The sequence below is a fragment of the Chlorocebus sabaeus genome, chromosome 25 (genome assembly GCF_047675955.1).
Source record: "Chlorocebus sabaeus isolate Y175 chromosome 25, mChlSab1.0.hap1, whole genome shotgun sequence".
NCBI classification, from domain to species: Eukaryota; Metazoa; Chordata; class Mammalia; order Primates; family Cercopithecidae; genus Chlorocebus; species Chlorocebus sabaeus.
The window spans coordinates 5,534,807-5,559,295 of NC_132928.1; the positions used below are offsets into that span (position 1 = coordinate 5,534,807).

Below are 24,489 nucleotides of genomic sequence, written 5' to 3' on the forward strand. Positions count from 1 at the left end.
TTTCATCATAAGTGCCCTATACAGGTATACCATTTTTTTTTTTACCCTACTTTTACTGTACCTTTTCTATGTTTAGATATACAAATATGATTGTGTTACAATTGCCTACAATATTCAGTACAGTAACATGCTGTACAGGTTTGCAGTTCAGGAGCAATAGGCTATACCATATAGCCTATGTGTATAAAAACCATCTAGGTTTGCGTAAATACACTCCATGATGTTCCCATGACAAAGTGACCTAACAATGCATTTCTTGGGATGGATCCTCTTTGCTAAATGATGCATGACTGTATCTTTTTTTCCTGCTATGTCTCACCCAGGCTGGAGTGCAATGGATCGATCTTGGCGCACTGCAGCCTCTGCCTCCCAAGTTCAAGCAGTTCTCCTATCTCAGCCTCCTGAGTAGGTGGGACTACAGGTGTTTGTCACCACACGTGGCTAATTTTGCATTTTTAGTAGAGAAAGGGTTTCACCATGTTGGCCAGGCTGGTGTATCTTTTCTTATTTTTCAGAATAATTTTTTTTTTTTTTTTGAGACAGAGTCTCACTCTGTTGCCCAGGCTGGAGTACAGTGGCATGATCCCGGCTCACTGCAACCTCCACCTCCCAGGTTCAAGTGATTCTCCTGCCTCAACCTTCTGAGTAGCTGGAATTATAGGCGCATGCCACCATGCCTGACTAATTTTTTGTATTTTTAGTAGAGATGGGGTTTCACCAAGTTGGCCAGGCTGGTCTAGAACTCTTGACCTCAGGTGATCCGCCCGCCTCAGCCTCCCAAAATGCTGGGATTACAGGAGTGAGCAATCCTGCCTGGCCTGTTATATTCTCTTTAATATGAAAAAGACTTTTTTTTCTTTAAAGGCTCATGGCTGTATATATTTATTTTGGGACAAGCATAGTAAAAGGAGAAATGTTCCCAACTACTCTTGATTTTTAAGAGTGTCTCCACATTGGCCGGGCACGGTGGCTCACGCCTGTAATCCCAGCACTTTGGGAGGCCGAGGCGGGCGATCACGAGGTCAGGAGATCAAGACTATCCTGGCTAACAAGGTGAAACCTTGTCTCTACTAAAAAAAAAAGACAAACTAACTAGCCAGGCGTGGTGGTGGGCGTCTGTAGTCCCAACTACTCAGGAGTCTGGGGCAGGAGAATGGTGTGAACCCGGAAGGCGGAGCTTGCAGTGAGCAGAGATCGCGCCACTGCACTCCAGCCTGGGCGACAGAGCGAGACCAGTCTCAAAAAAAAAAAAAAAAAAAAAAAAGAGTATCTCCACGTTAAAATCAACTTCAAAAGAAACAAAAACAATATTCTGTAAGCATTAAACTTAAATGGAAGCATATCCCTCAAAATAACTGACCTATGTTCTTCAAAAATGTGAATATCAAGTGACACAAAGAGAGCTTAGGGAATTGTTCCAGATATAAGAAGATTAGAGTCCATGCATGGTTCTGGATTACATTCTGTATTAACAAAAAAAATTGATAGGAAGAGTATTATTGGAATATGTGATGAAACTTGAGTATGAACTGTCAACTACATAACAGTATTACATCAGTGTTACAATTTTCTGATTTTGCTCTCTGTACTATGGTTAAGTAAGAGTATCCTAGCTTTTAGGAAATACAATGAAATATTTAGGAACTAAGGAGCACAGCGTCTCCAACTTATTTTCAAGTGGTTCAGGAAAAAAAAGTATTTACATTTTATTTTCTTGAGACAGGATCTTGCTCTGTCACCCAGGACTGGAGTGCAGTGGAATGATCATAGCTCATTGCAGCCTTGACTGCCCAGGCTCAAGAAATCGTCCCACCTCAGCCACCCAAGTAGCTCGGACTACAGGTGCATGCCACCACACCCAGCTAACTAATTTTTTTTTGAAGAGACAGGGGTCTTACTTTGCAGCCCAGGTTGGTCTTGAACTCCTAGCGGCTTTAAGCCATCTGCTCGTCTCAGCCTCCCAAAGTATTAGAATTACAGGCATGAGCCACCACGCCTGGCCAAAAAGTATGTATGTATGCATGTATGTATGTATTTGAGACGAAGTCTCACTCTGTCACCAGGCTGTAGTAGTGGCGCAATCTCAGCTCACTGCAACCTCCGCCTCCTGGGTTCAAGTGATTCTCCTGCCTCAGCCTCCCAAGTGGCTGGGACTACAGGTGCGTGCCACCATGTCCAGCTAATTTTACTTTATTTTATTTTCTTTTGAGATGGAGTCTTGCTCTGTCACCCAGGCTGGAGTGCAGTGGCGCAATCTCGGCTCACTGCAAGCTCTGCCTCCCAGGTTCACGCCATTCTCCTGCCTCAGCCTCCCAAGTAGCTGGGACTACAGGTGCCTGCTACTACGCCTGGCTAATTTTTTGTATTTTTAGTAGAGACGGGGTTTCACCGTGTTAACCAGGATGGTCTCCATCTCCTGACCTCGTGATCTACCTGCCTGGGCCTCCCAAAGTGCTGGGATTACAGGTGTGAGCCACTGCACCTGGCCCATGCCCAGCTAATTTTTGTATTTTTAGTAGAGACGGGGTTTCACAATGTTGGCCAGGCTGGTCTCGATCTCTTGATCTTGTGATCTACTTGCCTCGGCCTCCCAAAGTGCTGGGATCACAGGCGGCAGCCACTGTGCCTGGCCAAAATGTATTTATAAAGAGAAAATAAAAGCAAACAGGATGAAAGGTAAATAACTGCTGGATATACAAATAAGCTATATGGGAGTTCCTTGTACTAGTCTTGTAATTTTTGTGTAAACTTGAAATTACAAGAAAACAAAAATTTACACACGAAAAAAGGAATTAAAAAAATGTACCACCACCAGTTTTCTTTCCCAGAACAATAAATACACGCCAATAATGCCTAATATATAGATTTTTATGTCTGTTCAGGGAAATATAGCTTCATGGCCTTACATAGTCAATTATACTCTAAAACCCCTAATTCTTGGGGACCACTGTGTTTCAATAAGAACAAAAGGTTTACCAGGGCTACTAGGGACAGTTAAGAGCAGAGACTGGGAAGGGTGCAGTGGCTCACACCTGTACTCCCAGCACTTTGGGAGGCTGAGGCGGGCGGATCATGAGGTCAGGAGATCGAGGCCATCCTGGCTAACAAGGTGAAACCCTTTCTCTATTAAAAATACAAGAAAACTTAGCTGGGCATGGTGGCATGCGCCTGTAGTCCCAGCTACTTGGGAGGCTGAGGCAGGAGAATCGCTTGAACCCAGGAGGCGGAGGTTGCAGTAAGCCGAGACTCCAGCCTGGACAACAGAGACAGAGTCCATCTCAAAACAAAACAAAACAAAACAAAAAAGAGCAGAGACTATGCTGCTCAGTATGGGGGCTCACACCTGTAATCCCAGCACTTTAGGAGGCTGAGGTGGGTGGATTGCTTGAGTCTAGGCATTTAAAACAGCCTGGGCAACATGGTGAGACCCTGTCTCTAAAAATATTTTAAAAAAATATAAATAAAACAGAAGAGCAGAGACTATCCACATCTTTTTTCATTATCTCTATGAACGGTTGGTTGCTCAATGCTCACATATAGTTGTGCTTCAGTATATGTGAACTGCTGATACTAACATGAATTTACTGTAAAAAGTGTAACTTCCATGTGTTAGACAGAAGATTTGAGAAATGTGTAAGGAGTAAGCCAACATTCTATAACATCTTAGTTCTGAGAGAAGATAAAGAGAATATCAATGTGGTAGTTAGGGTTGGCCAACTATGCCCCTATTTAGCCTATGCCTGGTTTTGTAAATAAAGTTTTACTGGAACGCGGGCACAAGCATTCATTTACCACACATTGCATGCAGCTGCTTCTCAGAATTGCATAGATGTGACAGAGAGCACAAGGCTCACAAGGCCAAAAATATTTATGATCTGGCCTTTTACCAAAAAAAAGTTTGCTGGTCCCTGTCCTAGGTAATAGCAAACTTGTAACTTGTCTAAATTCTTTCTGTGCGTGTGTGGCATGATCTCACTCTATAGCCCAGGCTGGAGGGCAGTGGCACGACCTCGGCTCACCGCAACCTCCACCTCCCGGGTTCAAGCGATTCTCCTGCCTCAGCCTCCTGAGTAACTGGGACTACAGGTTCATGACATCACGACCAGCTAATTTTTGTATTTTTAGTAGAGATGGGATTTCACCATGTTGGCCAGGATGGTCTCAATCTCTTGACCTCAAGATCCGTCCACCTCAGCCTCCCAAAGTGCTGGGATTACAGGTGTGAGCCACCGCGCCCGGCCCCAACTTTTACTTTAAAGGTCCACAATTCTGGTACATATTTGGCTATCTAATTTAAACTATAATGCTGCTACTACTCAGATTCACTAAAGTGAATAAAATGCTTACTGTAGACCTAAAGTTGGACAAAATGAATGTAGTCTATATAAAACCACAAAAGTGGGTTTTCTTTCATTCTTTTTTTTTTTTTTTTTTTTTTTTTTTGAGACGGAGTCTCGCTCTGTCCCCCAGGCTGGAGTACAGTGGCCGGATCTCAGCTCACTGCAAGCTCCGCCTCCCAGGTTTACGTCATTCTCCTGCCTCGGCCTCCCCAGTAGCTGGGACTACAGGCGCCCGCCACCACGCCCGGCTAGTTTTTTGTATTTTTTAGTAGAGACGGGGTTTTACCATGTTAGCCAGGATGGTCTCGATCTCCTGACCTCATGATATGCCCGTGTCGGCCTCCCAAAGTGCTGGGATTACAGGCGTGAGCCACCGCGCCCGGCCCAAAAGTTGGTTCTCTTAACAAAGTATAAAAGCTTCCGTGGCCAGGCACAGTGGCTCACACCTGTAATCCCAGCACTTTGGGAGGGTAAGGCAGGCGGATCACTTGAGGTCAGGAGTTTCGAGGCCAGCCTGGCCAACACGGGGAAACCCCATCTCTACTAAAAATACAAAAATTACCTGGGTGTGGGGTGTACACATGTAGTCTCAGCAACTCAGGAGGCTGAGGCATGAGAATCGCCTAAACCTGGGTGGGTGGCACAGGTTGCAGTGAGCTGAGATTGTGCCACTGGACTCCAGTCTGGGCAACAGAGCGAGACTCCATCTCAAAAACAAAAACGCTTCTGAACTTTTTTTTTGGAGACAGAGTCTTGCTCTGTCGCTCAGATTGGAGTGCAGTGGTGTGATCTCGGCTCACTGCAAGCTCTGCCTCCTAGGTTCATGCCATTCTCCTGCCTCAGCCTCCCGAGTAGCTGGGACTACAGGTGCCTGCCACCAGGCCCAGCTAATTTTGTTTTTGTATTTTTAGTAGAGACAGGGTTTCACCATGTTAGCCGGGATGGTCTCGATCTCCTGACCTCGTGATCCGCCCGCCTCAGCCTCCCAAAGTGCTGGGATTACATGTGTGAGCTACCGCACCCGGCCTAGACTTTTAAGTATATCCGAGAAGCAAGATCTCAGGGAAAACAAGAACAACTTATCATAAACACCATATATTAAATGAAGATTATATGTTAGACTGAAAATTTTGTATAATGTTCTTACTTCAGCATGTGGAAACTAAATGCCACATCCTTATTTTTTGCAGACAGGATGTGAAAAGTTTAAGCATGAGAAGTACAAAAAAGGGAACACTCCTGTACCGGAAGGCAGAGGTTGCTATTAGCCGAGACTGCCCCACTGCACTCCAGCCTGGGTGACGCAGCGAGACTCCGTCTCAAAAAAAAAAAAAAAAAAGAAGTCAACAAGTGGTTTCCAAAAAATGACAGGACTCAAGTGAATTTAACATTATTTGTTTGTTTGTTTTTGAGACGGAGTCTTGCTTTGTTGCCAGGCTGGAGTGCAGTGGCGTGATTCGGCTCACTGCAACCTCCAACTCCCTGGTTCAAGCGATTCTCCTGCCTCAGATGCCTGAGTAGCTGGGATTACAGGCACGTGCCACCATGCTCAGCTAATTTTCGTATTTTTAGTAGAGATGGGGTTTCACCATGTTGGCCAGCATGGTCTCAATCTCCTGACCTTGTGATCTGCCTGCCTTGGCTTCCCAAAGGGTGGGAATTACAGGTGTGAGCCACTGCGCCTGGCAACATTATTTATTTAGACTGTAAAGATCACCATTCCAAACACATGAGCCTGATCAACTAGCACAGAAACTGGTAACTTTTTGTGTAGAGGCCAGATAAGAATTCTTTTCTTTTTTTTTTTTTTCTTGGGGCAGTGTCTTGCTCTGTTGCCCAGGCTGGAGTGCAGTGGGGTGATCTTGGCTCACTGCAACCTCCACCTCCCGGGTTCAAGGGATTCTCGTGCCTCAGCCTCAGAAGTATCTGGGATTAGAGGTTCGAGTCACTACAACCAGCCTGGATCCTAAATATTTTAATCTTTGTAGGCCACATGAACTCTGTCACAAACTATTTAACTCTGTTACTTAACAACTGACTGACCTCTCTTTGAAGTTATGATAACTGTGAGATGTTTCTTAAACATTCATGTTTCTAACAATGAGATATGCAATAAAAACTATGATGCTATATGAAACAAGCAAAGTTCAAAGAACTTCTCAGGAACACTTAAAAGTTAAGGCCTTTAAGTCAGATTCAGAAAAATCTGGCATAAGAATCACTCTGAAGTATCTAACTGGTCACCCTCTTACAGCACCCTGTAAAAAGCATTAGTAGGTAATGTGCTGGTATGCAACAAGATCTTTAAAAGAAAATGTGGATAATGCAAAGAAAGCAAAATATACCAAAAATATTTCAAATACAATTATAAGAAATGTGATTCCCCCAAAAATAAACGTCAAAGAAAACTAAAAATGGACAAAGTACATATTAAATATTGCCAGTGTAAATTATCTTTGGAAATAAAAAGAGAACATTCAAATTTTACTAGATATTAATTATTTCCAACCATGTTAAGGGAACCTTTTGCTAGCATCAACCAAGTAGCAAAATGACCTTTAATTATATCTCTACCACTTCCATATAAAAAGATACAGACATACCTCAATTTATACTTAATTCAAGGAGCAGGGTACTACTGAAGGTATAAGTAGTGTGTTGAATGTTGGAGTTTTTATTAACTTAGTAATGGTAAATATGCCACAATATATTTATTTCTATGTTAAACCGGACTGCTATTTAGTTCTGGGAATATTGGTAAATAGCAATTGTTTATTCTTGTCAAATCTGAAAGTTTATAAAGTTGTCTTTATGAAACATTTCTCAAACAAAACAAAAACCAGCTTGTCCCTCCTATTCTACCTCCCCAAAATTTTGACAGTCTTGAAGGCAGGGACAATATGTATGTTGTTCATTGCTGTATCTCTGGTATCATAAGAAACAGTAAAACCTCAAATTTTATTCTTGAGTATGAACTCTTAACAAACTTCTCTAAATAATATTAGGGTTTCAACTGTCTATTTCATAATCAGAATTTTAAATATAAAGATCCCATAAATGATACATATTTATACTGATAACTGTACAGAAGCCAAATTCATTAGTAGAAACTCATTCAGAGAAGTAGAAACAATTCTAACATTTCTAAAATTAAAAATTCATAACTTTATAATAAGTTTATGTAGGGCAGTCCAGCTGTTCTAGGCAAGCAATTCTATTTTACCTTTCCTGGGATGAAGCAACAGAGATTGGAATCCACATATTTCATGAAAGTCATATTTAATAGTGACAGCCTTGTTTCAACAGCAGCAAGAATGTCTGCATGACGAGCTAATGAATGGTTTCTCCTTTCTGACTCTCTCCTATAATAATAATAATAATAAAAGCAAGGCAACCATTAAAGCAGTATTGTGGACTAAAATATTAAGCAATCAAGATAGTTTAATGAAACACTTTTTTACATGTTAATTTAGAAATCTACAACTGGGTCATAATTTAACTGTAATGATGAATGAATCACTATGCCTAGAAATCCTTACCAAGGACTGGTACTCACTGACAAAATATTTGAAAACAAACAAACAAAACCCAAATTACATACACATATTTTTTAATTAGGTTTTTTGGGGCCGGGCTTGGAGGTTGACGCCTGTAATCCCAGCACTTTAGGAGGCTGAGGCAGGTGGATCACCTGAGGTCAGGAGTTTGAGACCAGGCTGGGCAACATGGTGAAACCCCGTCTCTACTAAAAATACAAAAATTAGTCTGGCGTGATGGTGCACTCCTATAGTCCCAGCTACTAGGGAGGCTGAGGCAGGAGACTCGCTTGAATCTGGGAGGAGGAGGTTGTAGTGAGCCAAGACCACACCACTGCACTCCAGCCTGGGCGACAGAGCAAGACACCATCTCAAAAAAAAAAAAAAAAAAAAAAAGGTTTTTGTGGTTATCAAATCTAATGGCTATTAGAACCAGAGAAATTAGATAAATGAATGGATTACACATAGAAATATAGGCAGGAGTCTATATGCTTTTGACCATAAAATTTAACTCCTTTAAACTTTTTAACAATTTGAGGAATAACTCATCCATAATAAAATTATTTTAAAGAGGACAATTTAGTGGTGTTTAGTATATTCACAGGATTGTACAACTATCACCACTATCTAATTTCAGAATATTTTCATCACCACAGAATGAACTCCTGGAACCATTATCAGCCACTCCCATTCTCCCAGGCCCTGGCAATACTAATCTACTTTCTGTTTCTCTGGATCCACCTATTCTGAAGATTTCAGATAAATGGAATCATAAAGTGGCCTTATGTTTCTGGCTTCTTTCATTCAGCATAGTTTTCAAGGTTCGTTCTTGTTGTAGCATGTACCTTTTTATTGCCCAGTAACATTCCATCATACAGATATATCATCACTTTGTTTACTCATCAGCTGACGGACACTTGGGTTGTCTCCACTTTTTGGCTATTATGAATAATGCTGCTAAAAACGTTGTGTACAAGCTTTTGTGCAAACATTACGTTTTCATTTTCTCTTGGGTACTTATGTAGGAATGAAATTGGTGGCTCGGACAATAACTCTCTGTTTAACTTTTTGAGAACAGCCCAACTATTTTCTTTCTTTCTTTTTTTTTTTTTTTTGAGACCAAGTCTCACTCTGTTGCCCAGGCTGGAATGCAATGGCACGATCTTGGCTCACTGCAACCTCTGCCTCCTGGGTTCAAGAAATTCTCCTGCCTCAGCCTCCTGAGAAGCTGGGATTATAGGCACTCGACATCATGCCTGGCTAATTTTCAAATTTTTGTAGAGATGGGATTTCACCATGTTGCCCAGGCTGGTCTTGAACTCCTGACCTCAGGAGATCCACCTGCCTTGGCCTCCCAAAGTGCTGGGATTACAGGCGTGAGCCATCACATCAGGCCTGAGAACAGCTACACTGTTTTCTAAAGTGACTGCACCATTTTACATTCCCAACATTGATATATGAAGGTTCCAATTTGTCCACATCCTCCCCAATATTTTTCCACTGTAGCCATCCTAGTGGATATAAAGCACTAGTGGATATAAACTTCGTAGTGGTTTTGATTTGCATTCCCCTGATGACTAATGATGTTGAGCACCTTTCATGTGCTTGTTGGTTATTACTTATCTTCTTTGGAGAAGTGTCTATTCAAATCCTTTGCCCTTTTTTTGGGAGAGAGAGTCTCGCTCTGTCGCCAAGGCTGGAGTGCAGTGGTGTGACCTTGGCTCACTACAACCTCCGCCTTCCGGGTTCAAGCGATTCTCCTGCCTCAGCCTCCGAGTAGCTGGGATTACAGGTGCCTGCCACCACGCGCAGGTAGTTTTTGTAGTTTTAGTAGAGACAGGGTTTTACCATGCTGGCCAGGCTGGTCTTGAATTCCTGATCTCAGGTGATCCACCCACTTCAGTCCCCCAACATGCTGGGATTACAGGCGTGAGCCACCGCACCTGGCCCCTTTACCCTTTTTTAAACTGGGTTGTCTTTTTATTGTTGAGTTGTAAGAGTTCCTCATACAATCTGGATACACGATTTGCGCATGTTTTCTCCCATTTTGTGGGGTGTCTTTTCATTTTCTTAATGGTGTCTTTTGAGCCACAAAAGTTTTAAATTTTAAGTCCAATTTGCCTAATTTTTTCTTTTGCTACTTGTGCTTTTGGTGTCACTGCCTAATCCAAGTTCATGAAGACTTACTACTATGTTTTCTTCTAAGGATTATATATAGTGCTGACATTTACACTTAGGTCTATGATCCCTTTTGAGTTAACTTTGATATACAGTATGAGGAAGAGGTCTAACTTCATTCATTTTCATGAAGAAAACTAGTTGTCCCAGCATCATTTGTTGAAAACACTATTCTTACTGCATTGAATTATCTTGACATTCTTGTTAAAATCAACTGATTAAAAATATAACGTTTATTATCCAGACTCTTGCCTCTATTTCTTTGATCTACAGGTCTATCCTTATGCCAGTGCCATACTGTTTTGATTACTATAGCTTTGTACTAAGTTTTGAAAGTGGGAAGTGTTAGTCCTCCAATACTCCTCTCCTTTTTCAAAATTGCTTTGGTTATTGTCACGCTCTTGTATTTCCACAGGAATTTTAGGATCAGTGTATCAAGTTTTGGGAAAAAAAAAAAAAAAAGACAGCTGGAATTTTTGATAGGTGTTACAAAAAAAAAAAGAAGTCAAGAAACAAACAAAACATATTGTACCTTATTGTCAACCCTTATCACACTGAATGTGTAGATCAGTCTGGAGAGTATTGTCATCTTAACAATACGAAGTCTTCCAATCCATGAACACAGAATGCCTTTCCACTTATTTAAGTCTTCTTTAATTTCTTTCAATGGTGTTTGTAGTTTCTAGCATACGAGTCTTGTGTTTTTGTTATATGTATTACCAAGTATTCTATTCTTTTTGAAACTATGATCAAACGTGTTGAACTTCCTTTTTGGATTGTTCATTGCTAGTATATATAAATATAATTGATTTCTGTATATTATTTTTATATCCCATATCCTTGCTGAACTGGTTTACTAGCTTTAACAATCAATTAGCGTACTCCTTATCCACAAGATCATATCATCTGTGAACACAAGAGTTCTACTTCTTCTTTTCCCATTTGGACGCCTTATATTTCACTTTCTTGCCTATTTTCTCTGGCTAGAATCTCCAGTAAAATGTTGATCAGAAACGGTGAGAATGGACAAACCACTGCAGAAATCACATTGTGATCTTTGTGCCCTTTGCTATAAAAACTTGGAAAGCAATATATAAACCACGAGACTGAAAAAAAGAAGTCAAGAAACAAAACCAGCTGTGTATCATTGTCATTGCCACCCACAACATACCTTGGGAGTTGTGCTTTAACTTGTTTCTGACATAGATTATGGTATCTCTCCACTTTAAGAAATCCCTGATTCAACATTCTCTGGCAGACCAAGTCCATTCTTTTACAAACCTACAGGGAGAAAAAAGAACAACAAAAATCAATAACCAAATTAATAACAGACAATTAACAGAGACTCATAACTGATGGCTTAAAGCTCTCTGTATCCTACTATTGTTCCTCAGTTTGCTGTATGTACCTTGTTTTTTTTTTTTTTTGAGACAGTCTCACTTTGTTGCTCAGGCTGGAGTGCAGTGGCGTGATCTCAGCTCAGTGCAACCTCCGCCTCCCAGGTTCAAGTGATTCTGCAGCAACTGAGTCATCAACCTAAGGTTAATTCTCACCATATGGGGTAGATGTTGCAGTACAAGATATGGATAATTAGGAGCTGTCTTATGCTTCTTTCCATCTCATCCAAGCACAAATGATCAACAAATGTTTGTTGAAACGAAATGCTGATGAAACTCTTGATGTAAGTTGTTTTCTCCTGAGAACACAGGGCTGACAAAAATTCTGGCCAACTGGGTTGAAGTTCGAGAAGGCTTTAATATTCTAATAATAAAACCAGATATTTAAAGCACAATAAACTTTAGTACAAAGTAATTTCTTTTTTTTTTTTTTTTTTTTGAGACAGAGTTTTGCTCTGTCGCCCAGGCTTGAGTGCAGTGGCACAATGTTGGCTCACGGCAAACTCCCCTTTCTGGGTTCATGCCATTCTCCTGTCTCAGCCTCTTGAGCTGGGACTACAGGCGCCTGCCACCACGCCCAGCTAATTTTTTATATTTTTAGTAGAGACGGGGTTTCACTGCGTTAGCCAGGATGGTCTCGATCTCCTGACCTTGTGATTTGCCAGCCTCAGCCTCCCAAAGTGCTGGGATTAAAGGTGTGAGCCACCGCGCCTAGCCAGTTATTTCTAATAAGTAATGTTTGTTTGTTTTTCAGAGAGAGTTCACTCTGTCACCCAAGTTGAAGTGCAGTGCCATGATCTCGGTTCACTGCAACCTCCGTCTCCCGGGTTCAAGTGATTCTCCTGCCTCAGCCTCACGAGTAGCTGGGATTACAGTTACGCGCCACCATGCCCAGCTAATTTTTGCATTCTAAGTAGAGATGGGGTTTCACCATGTTGGCCAGGCTGATCTTGAACTCCTGGCCTCGGGTGATCTGCCCACCTTGGCCTCCCAAAGTGTGGGGAATACAGGTGTGAGCCACCCTGCCTGGCCAATATGTTAAAATACGGTAGAATCTATTTCTAACTAAACTAAACCAGTTATCAGTATTTGTTCAATGTCTACTGAAAAAAACAAAGACATAAACCCAGTACATATCAACATATGTAACTGCTTTTAATGAAAAGTAACATTTTTCTAAAACAAAACATTTAGTGATTAGCCTTATTTTACATTTCTGCAAGGCTTTTTGATATGTAGTTTAATATAACGCAGGTCAACTTTCATACCTGTCTCTGCATTCAATCAATTGAGGTATTCTTACCTCAGAAAACTCTGGAAAACACAAGAACACACAAGTGCACGTTTCATTAGCTATCAGTGTGATGCCATCATGTCATCAAATGTCACGTGGCTACTGGAAAACTCCATGTATAATTGTGGAAAAAATGAGCGTGCCAAACATAAATAAAACCTTAGTACTATATATAAAAAAAAAATAGTTAGAATTTATGGACCCTGTGACAGGATCTTGGAAACCTCTCTGGGGTTTCTGGACAACACTTTGAGAACCAGTGTTCCAATCCTGAATAATCACATGACCACAAACACCAGTACTGAACTTCATGTGGGGGAAAAAAAAATTTCATTATGTTATTGAAGGAAAGAAAAGGGAGTGTCTATGTGTGTGAAATGAGGGCAACAGGGCTAACTTCTCAACTTACTAGGAAGTTAACAGACAATATCAAATAGAAGAAAATCAGCCAAAAGACTTGAAAGTGGTGCCTCTGGGGAATAAAAACTGGGGACTATAGAAACTATGTTTTGTTGTTAAAACTATTTGATATTTTATTTTACTTATTTATTTATTTTTAGAGGGAGTCTCGCTCTGTTGCCTAGGCTGGAGTGCAGTGGCGTGATCTTGGCTCACTGCCACCTCCATCTCCTGGGTTCAAGCGATTCTCCTGCTTCAGCCTCCCAAGTAGCTGAGATTACAGATGCCTGCCACCACACCTGGCTAATTTTTCCTATTTTTAGTAGAGACAGGGCTTCACCATGTTGGTTAGTCTAGTCTTGAACTCCTGACCTCAAATGATCTCCCTGCCTTGGCCTCCAGAAATGCTGGGATCACAGGCGTTGAGCACTGCACCCAGCCTATTTGCTACATTAAATCATGAGATGAGTAGATAGTGGATTTAAAAATAAACTGAGGTACCCTGTAACACAACATTGTAGAAAAACACTTCTTGTCTCTGTAGACTCTACAACCTTGTTGATAATTTCTGAGAGAAATAATTTTTATCAGCAATATATTTACAAAGACAAAAATTAAAGTCAATTACTGATGTAACAATTTTCAAGGTTCAGTCAAAATTATTTTACTAGTTTTGCTGCACTGGATCTAGCTAACTTCTAGGGTCTAGATATCTTTCAATAACCTATAAACTCAAATGAATATGAGTGCTGACTAGCATAAGTATTTAAGTACTGACTGGATGATGAGAGTAAGAATAAATAATCGGATAGGCCCAACTAAGGAAGATTTCACATGACAGAAGATTTGAATCAGGCTTTGAAGGAGGAGAGGGCAAAGACTGCTAAGTTAGATGTAATGGTTTATGCAAAGGCACAAAGTCTAGAATGAACAAACCGTTAGTGAGCAAACTACTTCTGAAGACATGTGAGATGTGTGGGCCAAACTGAGAGGAATAAAATTTCCCATGTTTTGAGTTGAGAAATCAGGTAAGTAACTTTAAAAAGAGAATGAATGGCCAGGAGCAGTGGCTCACGCCTGTAATCCCAGCACTTTGGGAGACCGAGGTGGGCAGATCACTTGAGGTCAGCAGTTCGAGACCAGCCTGTCCAACATGATGAACCCCCATATACAAATTAGCTGGGTGTGGTGGCAGGCGCCTGTAATTCCAGCTACTTGGGAGGCTGAGGCAGGAGAATCACTTGAACCGGGAAAGTGGAGGTTGCAGTGGGCTGAGATCGCATCAATGCACTCCAGTCTGGATGACAGAACGAGACTCCGTGTCAGAAAAAAAAAAAAAAAAAAAAAAGAGAATGACCACCCTTCTGCAGAAGTTGGACTTAATAAATAAAAAAGAAGAAAAGAAAAGAAAAGAAAAAGACTACCCATCTTTTTGGTTATTTTCTGCAAGCACTATCTTACCAGGACTAAAGAGATGGTTCTGGAAATTTCACTGGAGATACTGAAATAAATGTACATGGACCCCAAATGAAGTGAAAGACAAGAAAAAAAAGGCCTATAAATGGAGCCTCAACTGACATTTATAATTAAAAGCTGATAAAAAGATTAGAGAATAGGAGGTCACAAAGACAAATTAGAATAACACTACACAAGCCAACATCAAAAATATTTCAAGCATAGCCAGGTGCAGAGGCATGGGCCTTTAGTTCCAGCTTCCCAGCTACTTGGGAAGCTGAGGTGGGAGGATCACTAGGAACCAGGAGTTTGAGGCTGTAGTGTATGATGATCACACCTGCACTACTCTATTCTGGGCAACATAGCAAGACCTCGTCCCCAAAGAAAAAAAAAAGAAAAATTATTTTAAGCATTAGGCAACATTGTAAGGAAAGAACAGTATTTAATGTGGTAGTTTTCCTGTATATTCAAATGTTCAAGGAGCACTGACTAACCAATAGCACAAAAACACACAAAAGATCATTCATCTTTCGGCAAGGCACATCAGCTGAGGTCAGAAGTTCGAGACCAGCCTGGTCAACATGGTGAAATGTCATCTCTACTAAAAATACAAAAATTAGCCGGGCATGGTGGCAGGCGCCTGTAATCCCAGCTACTTGGGAGGCTGAGGCAGGAAGGTCGCTTGAACCTGAGAGGTGAAGGTTGCAGTGAGCCGAGATCGCGCCACTGCACTCCAGCCTGGGTGACAGAGAGAGACTCCATCTCAAAAATAAAACAAACAAAAAAAGAGATCACACATCTTTTGTTTAGGGTTCAGAAATAAGTCACATCTGGAAAAAAGAAATATACTAAACTGCCCCAGGGCAAGCAATTTAATGATAGCTGCTGATAATGTATGCTAACTTATAACTCAAATTATCTCATTTAAAGTGTAGCTCTAAATTTAGGCATATTTTAATAATTTCCCAAAGCTAAAGGGAAGAAATTTTTTTTCCTCAGTGACTACAACCAAACAAAAATCCTAGCAATTTGGCAATTTACCCAAGACAGTAAAATAAAATCCTGAAGCCTAATATATGGAGCCTAAAGATGATGACTATGTCAAAAACTATCAGGGCATTGAAAGATTAGGAAAAGTATATACCATAAAGACAAAAGGGAATGAACAGAATAAATCACTGAAGAACAAAGATATATAGCTTGGGCTCCTGTTACTTGCTGTTCTACTGTAAGAGAATAAATGTAGTTTTGTTAGTTGTGGTCAGTAATGAAAAATTTTCTTTGTTTTTAGATTTGTTGTGCTACCATGGTCCTTCTTAATAATGCAAGACACACAGGCTATACATTTGTGAAACGTGATTTTCCTGTTTAATCTTTAATATCAAGTCTTTTTTGTTTGAGATGGAGTTTCGCTCTCGTTGCCCAGGCTGGAATGCAGTGATCTCCACTCACTGCAACCTTCACCTCCCGGGTTCAAGTGATTCTCTTGCCTCAGCCTCCCAAGTAGTTGGCATTATAGGCGCCCGCCACCACTCCCGGGTAATTTTTTGTGTTTTTAGTAGAGACGGTTGGTCAGGCTGGTGTCGAACTCCTGACCTCAGGTGATCTACTCGTCTCAGCCTCCCAAAGTGCTGGGATTACAGGCATGAGCCACCATGCCCGGCCTTGTCTTAACTAATTATTTTTAAAAAATTTTTATTTCTTTAAGTTTTAACTGTTTCTAAGATGCACATTTTTAAACATTTGACAGTGGAATAGACCTACGATACATAATGTCTTAGAATTATAATTGGCAGCATTTTTTTCTTGGATGCCTTGAAATATGGTATGCTCAACTCCTTCAATTTTAAGACGCTATAGAGACTTACAGACACGTTACCAACTTAATCACAACTTTTCTGGGAAAAAAAAAGGTACCACCACGATAATATACAAAAAATTGATCAAGATGCATTGATTTCAAAAATGTTAAATATGAAACTCTTATATCTTAGAATTAAGGAAATACTGTAATGGAAGCCAATTTTTTTTTTTTTTTTTAGACAGGCTCTCCCTCTATTGCCCAGGCTGGAGTGCAGTGGCACGATCACGGCTCACTGAGGCTTCCACCTCCCTGGGGCTCAGGCAATCCTCCCACCTCAGCCTCCTGGGCTCAAGTGATCCACCCACCTTGGTCTCCCAAAAGTGTTAGGATTACAGGCATGAACCACTGTGCCCAGCTGGAACCCAGTTTTAAAATGTATTCATCATTGTGTAAGATGAAGAGAGAATAAATAAATAAATATTTATTTAGGTTCTCTGTTCATCTTACGCAATGATAATTCCAATGTAGTAAGTGCAAAAATGATGCAATGGAAACTTAGAAATATTACCTACATAAACTTCAGAGAAGAATTACAGAAAGAGGTATATGCCAAAGGTACAAATATTTTCTAGGAGAGGGAAAACAGGAAAAAGCATGTGTTTGAAGAGGCCCAAGATATTCAGGAAACTGAAGAGCTTGATGTTTGTTTCAATCAATCTTAAGTACAAGATGCTAGAAATAGGTGTTTAAGGAAAACCTCTATTAAAGGTTATCTTTTGCTCCCAGTCTCAAAAATTAGGAAGTTGGATTTATATGCACAGGTCATCCTTTTAACACAGTATCTTCTTCAATCTTGTAAGAATCCATACTACTCAGTTTATCAAGGTATACAGATATATCTGGTGTCTTTTAAGAAATGATGATGATAAGAGATGGAAATTGTTTTGTTTTTTAAAATGCCCTTATTTGCTCCACCCACCAAAAGCTGTCAACCCTGCAGGTTCTCAAAAACAGTTTCTTAAATCTGACTGGTCCGTGAAATAAAAAAGCTGGGGGGATAGGAGGACAGTTGACCAGTAATCTAGAACATTTACAATTTCACATTTCCAAATTCAAGCTTATCTGAATCCCTCTAAGTCATTCTTCTCCAATCACTTCATTACTTTACACATCGTTTTTTTCTGCTGGGAATGCTCTTCTTCTACCTTTATTAACTGGATAAAAACTTATTATCTTTTTTTTTTTTTTTTTTTTGAGATGGAGTCTCGCTCTGTCACCCAGGCTGGAGTGCAGTGGTGGGATCTCGGCTCACTGCAAGCTCCGCCTCCCGGGTTTACGCCATTCTCCTGCCTCAGCCTCCCGAGTAGCTGGGACTACAGGTGCCCGCCACCTCGCCTGGCTAGTTTTTTTGTATTTTTTAGTAGAGACGGGGTTTCACCGTGTTAGCCAGGATGGTCTTGATTTCCTGACCTTGTGATCCGCCCGTCTCAGCCTCCCAAAGTGCTGGGATTACAGGCTTGAGCCACAGCGCCCGGCCTATACCTTATTATCTTGAGGAGGTCTTTCCTGATTAAGTCCTAATTAACCTCAACAATCATATTTAACATATTTGCATTTGTTATCCTGGTGCTATGTAAGTGTGCTCAAGGAAGGTACGTATATTTTTTCTTGATGACGATACAGTAGACAGAGTTACTGACTGAACCTCTTTACTTTGTGAGAACAGGAAGAATGAACTGCCCCCGAGAGATTATAATTTCTTACCTGTACTTATGCACTCATTAATAAAATCAACAGCCTGAAGAGACAGTGGGAGAAAAAAACAAAAAATCAGCAATAGAGTGTATTCTCTGGAATGTAGCAATACAGAGCAGTGGTCCTCAAAGTGTGGTCTGGGCAGTGGGAGATCCCCAGGGTCCCGGAGACCATTTCAGGAGGTCTGCAAGACCAAACTATTCTCTGAGTACCAAGAAGTTATTTGCCTTTTCCACTCATTCTCTCACAAGTATCCTGTGGAATTTTCCAGAAGCAATATGACATGTGCTGACATTATTGTTGACAGCTAATGGAATATGTTCTGCGTATTCTTGTGTTTTCTAGAATTTTCCAAGGTAAGTTCTCTGGGTCTTCAATAACTTTTAAAAGTGTAAAGGTGTCTTCAGACCAAAAAAACTGAGAACTCTTGCGCAGAGAGAGAGATACAATGAAGACAGCTTGCCTACTTAAAAACAAAAACAAAAAAAGAAGTAATGGTTCTTCATTTTCCTTCATATTTCCTACCAACCAACCCACTCTACAACTAAAATTTTCTAACATATTTGAAGAAAAGATGCGAAAGGAACTATAAATAGGTAACAGATTTAATTAGCTAAAGTGCTCCAGAGAAATATCTTGAGACAAAAGCATGCATTTATGTATTTTGTTGCTGACTGGAAAATTCATTCCAGAAAATAAGCAAGAATTCTCAACTTAACCTTTAGTCAAATTCAAGTTCTGAACCACTAAGAGGATTCCAATTAAAATAAGAGCTCCAGTTGAACCGCAGAGGAAAAAAATTGATAGTATCTCTCTAAAACATCTTTTAAAAGCCTCCTGTAGGGCAGGTAAAATTATATAATGCAGTGTTTGAAACAGGATAATTTTTTTCCCTTTTTATATTGTACTTTAAATAAATAGAATTTTTTTCCCCCTTTTTATACTGTGCAGGGGCTCATATCTGTAATCCCAGCATTTTGGAAGGCTGAGGTGGGTGGATCACTTGAGCACAGGAGTTTAAACTTAAGACCAGCCTGGGCAACGCGGAGAAACCTTATCTCCACAAAAAATACACAAAATCAAGGCTTCAGTGAGCTGTGATCGCGCCACTGCATTCCAGCCTGGGCGACAGAGGGAGACCCTGTCTCAAAAATTAAAAATAAATAAATAATTTAAAAAGCTCCCTATACTTATTTTTCAGCAGGTGAGAATATAATGCTCATGAGCATTACATAGGTTACATAGGTTCAAAGTTAGCTCTGATCTACTCCTGAAGGTAGGATCTCACTTCTTTTTTCTTTTTTTGAAACAGAATTTCGCTCTGTCACCCAGGCTGGAGTGCAGTGGCACCATCTCAGTTCACTGCAGCCTCCACCTCCCGGGTTCAAGTGATTCTCCTGCCTCAGCCTCCCAAGTAGCTGGGATTACAGGAGTGTGCCACCACGCCTGGCCAATTTTTTATATTTTTGGTAGAGATGGGGGTTTCACCATGTTGGCCAGGCTGGTATCGAACTCCTGACCTCAAGTGATCCACCCACCTTGGCCTTCCAAAGTGCTGGGATTACTGGCGTGAGCCACCGTGCTCGGCCAGGCTCTAACTTCTTAACCTTTGCCATTTGTTTCAAAGTCTCTCACCCACCTGCCAAGGGGGCCTGGGTGACATACTAACGCTGCATCAGCACAAATTTGTCTGTTTTACTGGAAAAACAACTCAAAGTACATGTTTTGTTATTTCAAAGGTTGTGTTCAGCCAAATAATTTTACATTGGAGGAGTCAAATATTTAAGGAGTAATTTCTGTGAAACCACCAGGCTCATGATACATCTTTTGATCAATAGTCAATGGCCAAAAAATAAAATAAAATGAAATAAAAAAATCCAGGCCTAGGTGGGTGGATTGCCTGAGCTCAGGAGTTCAAGACTAGCCTTGGCAACATGGTGAAACCCCATCTCTACAAAATACAAAAAATTAGCAGGGCATGGTGGTGTGCGCCTGTAGTTCCAGCTACTCAGGAGGCTGAGGCAGGAGAATCGCTTCAACCTGGGAGGTGGAGGTTGCAGTGAGCCGAGATGGCACCACTGCACTCCAGCCTGGGTGACACAGCAAGACTCTGTTTCAAAAAAAAAAAAAAAATCCAATTTATTTTTATTTTTTTTGAGATGGCGATCTCGGCTCACTGCAACCCCCGCCTCCCGGGTTCAAGCAATTCTCCCACCTCAGTCTCCCGAGCAGCTGGGATTACAGGTACCCACCAACACGCCTGGCTAATTTTTGTATTTTTATAAAGATGGGGTTTCACCACATTGGCCAGCTGGTCTTGAACTCCTGAACTCAGGTGATCCGCCCACCTCAGCCTCCCAAAGTGTTGGCATTACAGGCGTGAGCCACCATGTCCAGCCAAAAATCCAATTTAAAAAGGCATTCACACAGTCCCTTGGAAATCAGTTATTCATGGTAAGAGGAAACGAAGATTATTATCAACTAAACAGTACAAATAACCGAAAAATGTTATTGTAGCAATTTCAGCCTAGAGCAAATCTTTTAAAGAAAATGCAGAGTAGTAAGTACATGGATTGTGTACCTGTTGTCTACATTAGGTGCTAAGCATAGTTGTAACTGAGGTCCCAATAAGACAAGTAAACTGAGAAGGAAGAAAAAAAGTCCCTGAACAATATATAAACTAGCTCACCAGCTACCTAATAGCTGACATTTAGCTTCATGAAAACTAATTCTGTTCTTAATATTACCCCCTTCAAAGTATATCCAGCCTTAATTCCACTAAAAAATATACTTACAATGAAGAGAACTATGTAACTTATATGTCAGATAGCAGCATATACTAAAGTCTCTTGATATTTTGCAAACGATTCTTTAGGTATAAATGGCTACTCAGAAGGCATGTACAGTACACCGAGACACTCTCTTGACTGCCAATTTCAGAACAGATCATAATTAAATTAATGCTGACACCTAGTGGCAAGAAAGAACATCTTTCTTTTACAACGTTACCTGAATTGTACCTTCCCAGCAAAGACACTTCCAAATCCCCACAAAAGATTATCCATTTAACCTATTCAAGAATTATCCATTAGCCTTAAGTAAAGAAAAACAGTTCCCCATTACTAAAAAATCATATTTGCAGATGTAGAACGGGGCAGAATCTTTTCCTGGGGGTGGGCAACGGTACTGAAGGGACTCCTTATGAAAAATCTGTTTGAAATTACAAATTTATAACCTTAAAAGGCCAGAAAACTGCTTAAAATTTAAGAATGCAGCTGAATGTCTCACCTGACAGAGATGTCATTTATTCATAAATTGTGGGATGTGTTTTAACTCTGGTTAGGACAGGCTGGTTCCCCTGCTCCCCCTACAACTTTACATTTTTTTTTAATAGTAATATGATCAACAAACAAAACTCCATTTTTCTCAACACTTACAAAACAGAACTGTGAATATTCCAAGCTTTACCAAGCCATTGTCTAGTTGAATGGTTCAATTCAATCAAATGTTATATGCCCAATTTCCCCAACACCATGAATGTACAGCGCGAATTTTGATTAAACGCCATCATTTGTAAAAATCTGAAGGAATATTTAAGATTCTACATGAAATTCTAGGATGAAAATGTTTTGGAAATTCAGAGGCAATCAATTGTGAAATATCTATTTTCAGCTGAAGAAATTTTCCATCATGCAGACTGGTATGGTTGAACTGCTGTGTTGACTAGAAAAAAAATTGGCCATCAGTTTGAATTAACATTTATAAGCTCTCTTTTAAAAATAAGTTACGATTTCTTTTAAAAATGCAATTATAATCCACTTGAAACTGGAGGAGTAAGCCTACAATACAGCATATTGAGTAATAAGGAAATGTTATACACAGCACATTCAGAGATATGCCTTTGTCCTCTTAAAAACAATTCCCAGCACAGATTTAGCTTCTCCATAGAATCGGTTTGCAATCATTTCAAAATGTCCACCTCCTTCACTTTATTTGCCACTTAAAGATACATTCATTGAAAGGCAGCAAAATATCTAACTGAACTAACATTCACCACACCTTCAGTCAAACCTCTGGAGGGAAGTAAAAGCCCAATGGCAAATTCATTATTTTTAAAAATCATGGACTGAACTATTGTGATTTTAAGGTATAAAGAAACCTCTCCTAAAGCAGGTGGGTGGGCGTAAATCACTAGTTAAAAATAAATTGCAAAAGAGAAAAAACCCGTCAAGGAGTAAGTTGCTTCACTACGGTGGGAAGCTTTAGGATGAGGCAAAGCAGAAATGGTCATTTCCCAAGGCTCTACTTTAGTGGTCAACTAAGGCGCTGGGGCTAAGGCTAAGTAAACACGTTTGAATTCTTCGGAACCTCTACCTGGTGTGGGGCAGCTGAGCCACCCTACTCTACTCAATCTTCTCGAACAAGGAAACTTGGGTGGTTGGGGTGGGGAACAATACGTTATTCTTGCAAGATAAACCAAGCCTGGCTGGGATCATCTGCCTATTTCTGAGTTTTCTCCCCCAACCCAGGCCGGGGACTGGAAGCGGCATACAAAAGGCAGGCGACAAGACCTCTCGGGGTCCACTCTCAGGCCAGGCGGAAGGCGGAAAGACCAATTCCGCTACCCCTCCCGTAGAGGACCCGCTTCCGGGCGGGGGGCAAGGAGCCCCCAGGGCGAAGTTCCCTCAAGAAGTAACCCCAGCTCCGCAGCTAGGACGCAACTGGGAACCAGCCCACTCCTGCTGACTGACGCCAAGGGAGAGTTCGGAACCGGAGCAGCGCCCTCCCGGATCTGTAGCCGGCTGGGGCTCGCGGGGGGATCCCTCCCCGGGGAACGCGCTCCCTTCTTCTCCCCTCCCAGACCTCGGCCGGGGGGAGAGGGAGGTAGGAGTTGTGCAGGGGCCTCACCAGGCGGAGCTGGCTAATTTCGTCGTAGGACATAAAGCTGAGGATGTTCTCGATGGCTACGATGGGCAGCGCCACAAGCGTGTTGTTTTGAGGCAGCTGGTCCGGAGCCAGCACCGGGGCTGGCAGCGCCTGGGATCCCGGTTGTGGGTGCTGTGGCGGGGGCGGTGGGGGCTGTCGCTGGGTAGAGCCGGAGGCCAAAGAGGAGCCGCCGTCGCCGTGGCTGCCGCCTCCTTCTTCTGCCATCCGGTCCTCCGCCGCCGCCGCCATTTTGGGGGTTTGATTCCTTACCCCCGCTGCAAGGGGAACAGGGACACTTCCGGTGCGTCACTTCCTCCTCCTGCAGCCGCCGGGGAAGGGGTACCTGGAGGAGTGGGGAGGAGCCTGTGGGATAACAGGCGGAGAGGACTCACAGGATACCTTTCAAGTGGAAGTCAGGGAAGATCATGTAAACCCCAAGAAAGGTGATCATCCTAGACCCTTTTGTCTAACATTAGTAACTACTTGAGAGCAAGGAAACACTATTTATTAAAATGAACTTCACTGTGCAGTTTTCTTAAAGGGCTTCCTGACAAAGGATGATAAAGATGTTGCCTAATAAGTGTAGATGGAAATAATGTAGTTAGACTAGCACCATTTTTCAGGAATCGTAGAAATGATTGATTTAGGCAAATAAAAAGGTGTAAAATATCAATAAGAACTACAACATGGATGAACCGTGAGAACATATTAAGTGAAAGAAGTTAGACACAAAGGACCACATAGTGTATGATTGCATTTATATAGAATGTCTGAAATAGGCAAATCCATAGAGATAAAAAGTAGATTAGTGGTCTCCAGAGGCTGGGGGAAATGCGGAAATGACTGCTAACAGGTGAAGGGTTTCATTTTTGGGGTGATAAAAATGCTCTGGAATTAGTGGTGATGATTACACAACTGTATGAATATGCAAAAACCACAGAATTACTATATGCTTTAATGAATTTTATCATATATGAACTATATTCTAATAACTGATTTAGGCAAGAATCATCAAAAGGTACTAAAACTAGGAGGTAAACGTGATGAGGAACGTGATATTTACATTGTCTCAAAATAACTCCCCATAAATTATATATTATTTACAAAGATTAAAAGAAATAGTTTACAAGGCTGGGTGTGGTGACTCATGCCTGTAATCCAGCACTTTGTAAGGCTGAAGCAGGAGAATCACTTTAACCCAGGAGTTGGAGACCAGCCTGGGCAACATGGAGAAACCCCATCTCTATAAAAAAAAATACAAAAAATTTGCCAAATGTGGTGGCAGCACCTGTGGTCCCAGCTATTCGGGAGGCTGAGATGGGAGGATTGCTTGAGTCACAGAAGTTCGAGACTGCAGTGAACTGTCAGCCCACCGCTGCACTCCAGCCTGGGCAACAGAGCGAGA

The 24,489-nt window shown here is 41.2% G+C and overlaps 1 protein-coding gene across 1 annotated transcript in view; it reads right to left on the reverse strand.

The window, feature by feature from the left end:
• The window catches only part of FBXO28 (F-box protein 28), a 43,867-nt gene extending 20,495 nt beyond the window's left edge, over nucleotides 1–23,372 (reverse strand). Inside the window, exons 1-3 of the mRNA XM_007988342.3 lie at nucleotides 23,067–23,372; nucleotides 11,226–11,335; nucleotides 7,564–7,702 (exon numbers count right to left, since the gene is read on the reverse strand). Of these exons, the coding sequence (XP_007986533.1) occupies nucleotides 7,564–7,702; nucleotides 11,226–11,335; nucleotides 23,067–23,333 (516 nt within the window). The 5' untranslated portion in view covers nucleotides 23,334–23,372. The remainder of the gene's footprint in view (nucleotides 1–7,563; nucleotides 7,703–11,225; nucleotides 11,336–23,066) is intronic.
• Nucleotides 23,373–24,489: the final 1,117 nt, after the last annotated feature.